We start from the raw sequence: 1,800 nt of genomic DNA, 5'->3' as shown, positions 1-1,800 counted from the left end.
CCCGCATCCCCAGGGATGCCGGGGTGAGGATCCAGGAGTGGGCAGCATCCGCCTGACGAGCTCTGCCTGTATCCCTTAGGAACACGAGTGTACAGCCCACCGGAGTGGGTCCGCTACCAGCGGTACCACGGCCGTTCGGCGACAATCTGGTCCCTGGGTGTGCTGCTCTACAACATGGTCTGCGGGGACGTCCCCTTCGAGCAGGACGAGGACATCATGCGGGCGAAGCTCTTCTTCCGACGGCGGGTCTCTCTAGGTGGGTACCCGGCTTCACAGCAGCAGGGGGGGTAACGGGTTTTGGGAGGTGGCACCGGGCACAGGAGCATCCGGCTCTTACCGCTGTGGAGGAGATCGATCTCCCGTGGTTAGCTGGAGGAGGTGGCACACATCCTGCCGTCCTGCTCTCCTCCAAAATGAATAATGGATTTGGAGGTTTGGGTGCAGCTCTGAGCACACCCAGCATGGCCTGGGCACTGCGGACGGTGGTACAAGGTGGATGGGAGCCTTCGACAACTGACCGGCATTTTCTGGTTTCTCTCCTCAGAGTGCCAGCACCTCATCGGCTGGTGTTTGTCCCTGTGCCCCTTGGACAGGCCATCTCTGGAAGACATTTTCAACCATACTTGGGTGCAAGGCCTTCACCTGCCCCATGAGTCGGCAGAGATCTGCCTGCACAGTTTGATCCAGGAGCCTGGCAAGTAACAGCTCCACGCATCTCCTGGCCATAAGAAGCAAAGAAAACCAGATTTTTTTTTTCCTCGTGACTGTAGCACTGAGCAGGGATCACCAGATGGGAACACGCACGTCTCGTCCTGGAGCTGGGCTGGAGACCTGGTCTTCTAAGTGCTGGTGGCCACCATCCAACCCAGCTGTCCTGGACTCCCATCTGAATGACCCTGTCTCATTTGATGTTTTGCTAGTAAATTTTTTCTTGTTTTGATTTTTGGTTCTGTTTTTGGAGGCTCCTAAGTGTCTTCTTGACCTACTGAATTCAGGACTGCGAGAGGATCAGAGACCTTATTGCGAGAAAAGCTTCAACGGGGGAAAACTGATTTTGGGGGCAGGGAGGAGGGCAGGTACCGCAGCCGAATGACTGTCTCTTCTCCGCTGTCACCGTGCTCGAGTGCCTTCAGTTGTGATCTGGGCTGTGCTGGAGGAAATACTTGAATTTTCCTACACTGCTGCTTTTCCAAGACTCGCCTGGGTATATAGCTCCTTTTCCCTTTTCAATAAGAAAACAGGTCAGAAGACACTTGGGAGCCAAGCGGGCGATGCCTCACCTCCCGTGCCTCCATCTCACGTGGACTTTCTGGAGTTCTTTGCTTCCTTGTGCCCTCACGAATGCACAAACAATGCAAACCAACAGAGCTGTAAATGTGTACAAAGTTATATAGGAGCAAAGCTTGATGTACAGTTGTTAATAGTGATAACATTTTACCTTTTGTTCTTTTTTTTCCAGTTTTTGGTTTTAATTTATTTTCATGAATTTTTGTTCTTGTTTTTTAAAGAAAGAGTTCTAGCCGGTAGGATAACTTATTTATTTATTTATAATTCACGTGGGTTTCCAACCCACGCCTTGCTTCTACAGCTGCTGATCCCCCGGTTTTTCCATTCGGGTTTTCCCTCCGTGTCTGTCCTGCGTCCGTTCCCCGGGCCTGTAGCGTTTCTGTCGGATATCTGGTGGAGGTGCGGAGCGACTGCCTGCTCCCCAGCTGTCTGTGTACTTAGTTCTGGTTGCCGTTGTTTCCTTGCCATGTGCAGATCTCAGTTTGCAGATGAGTTTTGGTTTTTCCCCATGGG

At 52.2% G+C, this 1,800-nt stretch overlaps 1 protein-coding gene across 1 annotated transcript; it reads left to right on the top strand.

Moving 5' to 3' along the window:
* Positions 1–79: 79 nt before the first annotated feature.
* Positions 80–702, top strand: LOC104165674 (serine/threonine-protein kinase pim-1-like; the record flags this gene model as incomplete). The annotated part of the gene is made up of 2 exons (XM_009705366.1): positions 80–256; positions 545–702. Coding segments are annotated over 2 exons (335 nt in total), but the record flags the coding sequence as incomplete, so codon positions are not given.
* Positions 703–1,800: the final 1,098 nt, after the last annotated feature.

This window comes from Cariama cristata, unplaced genomic scaffold, assembly GCF_000690535.1.
Source record: "Cariama cristata isolate BGI_N322 unplaced genomic scaffold, ASM69053v1 scaffold32058, whole genome shotgun sequence".
NCBI lineage: Eukaryota > Metazoa > Chordata > Aves > Cariamiformes > Cariamidae > Cariama > Cariama cristata.
This window is presented reverse-complemented; position numbering and strand designations above follow the sequence as displayed.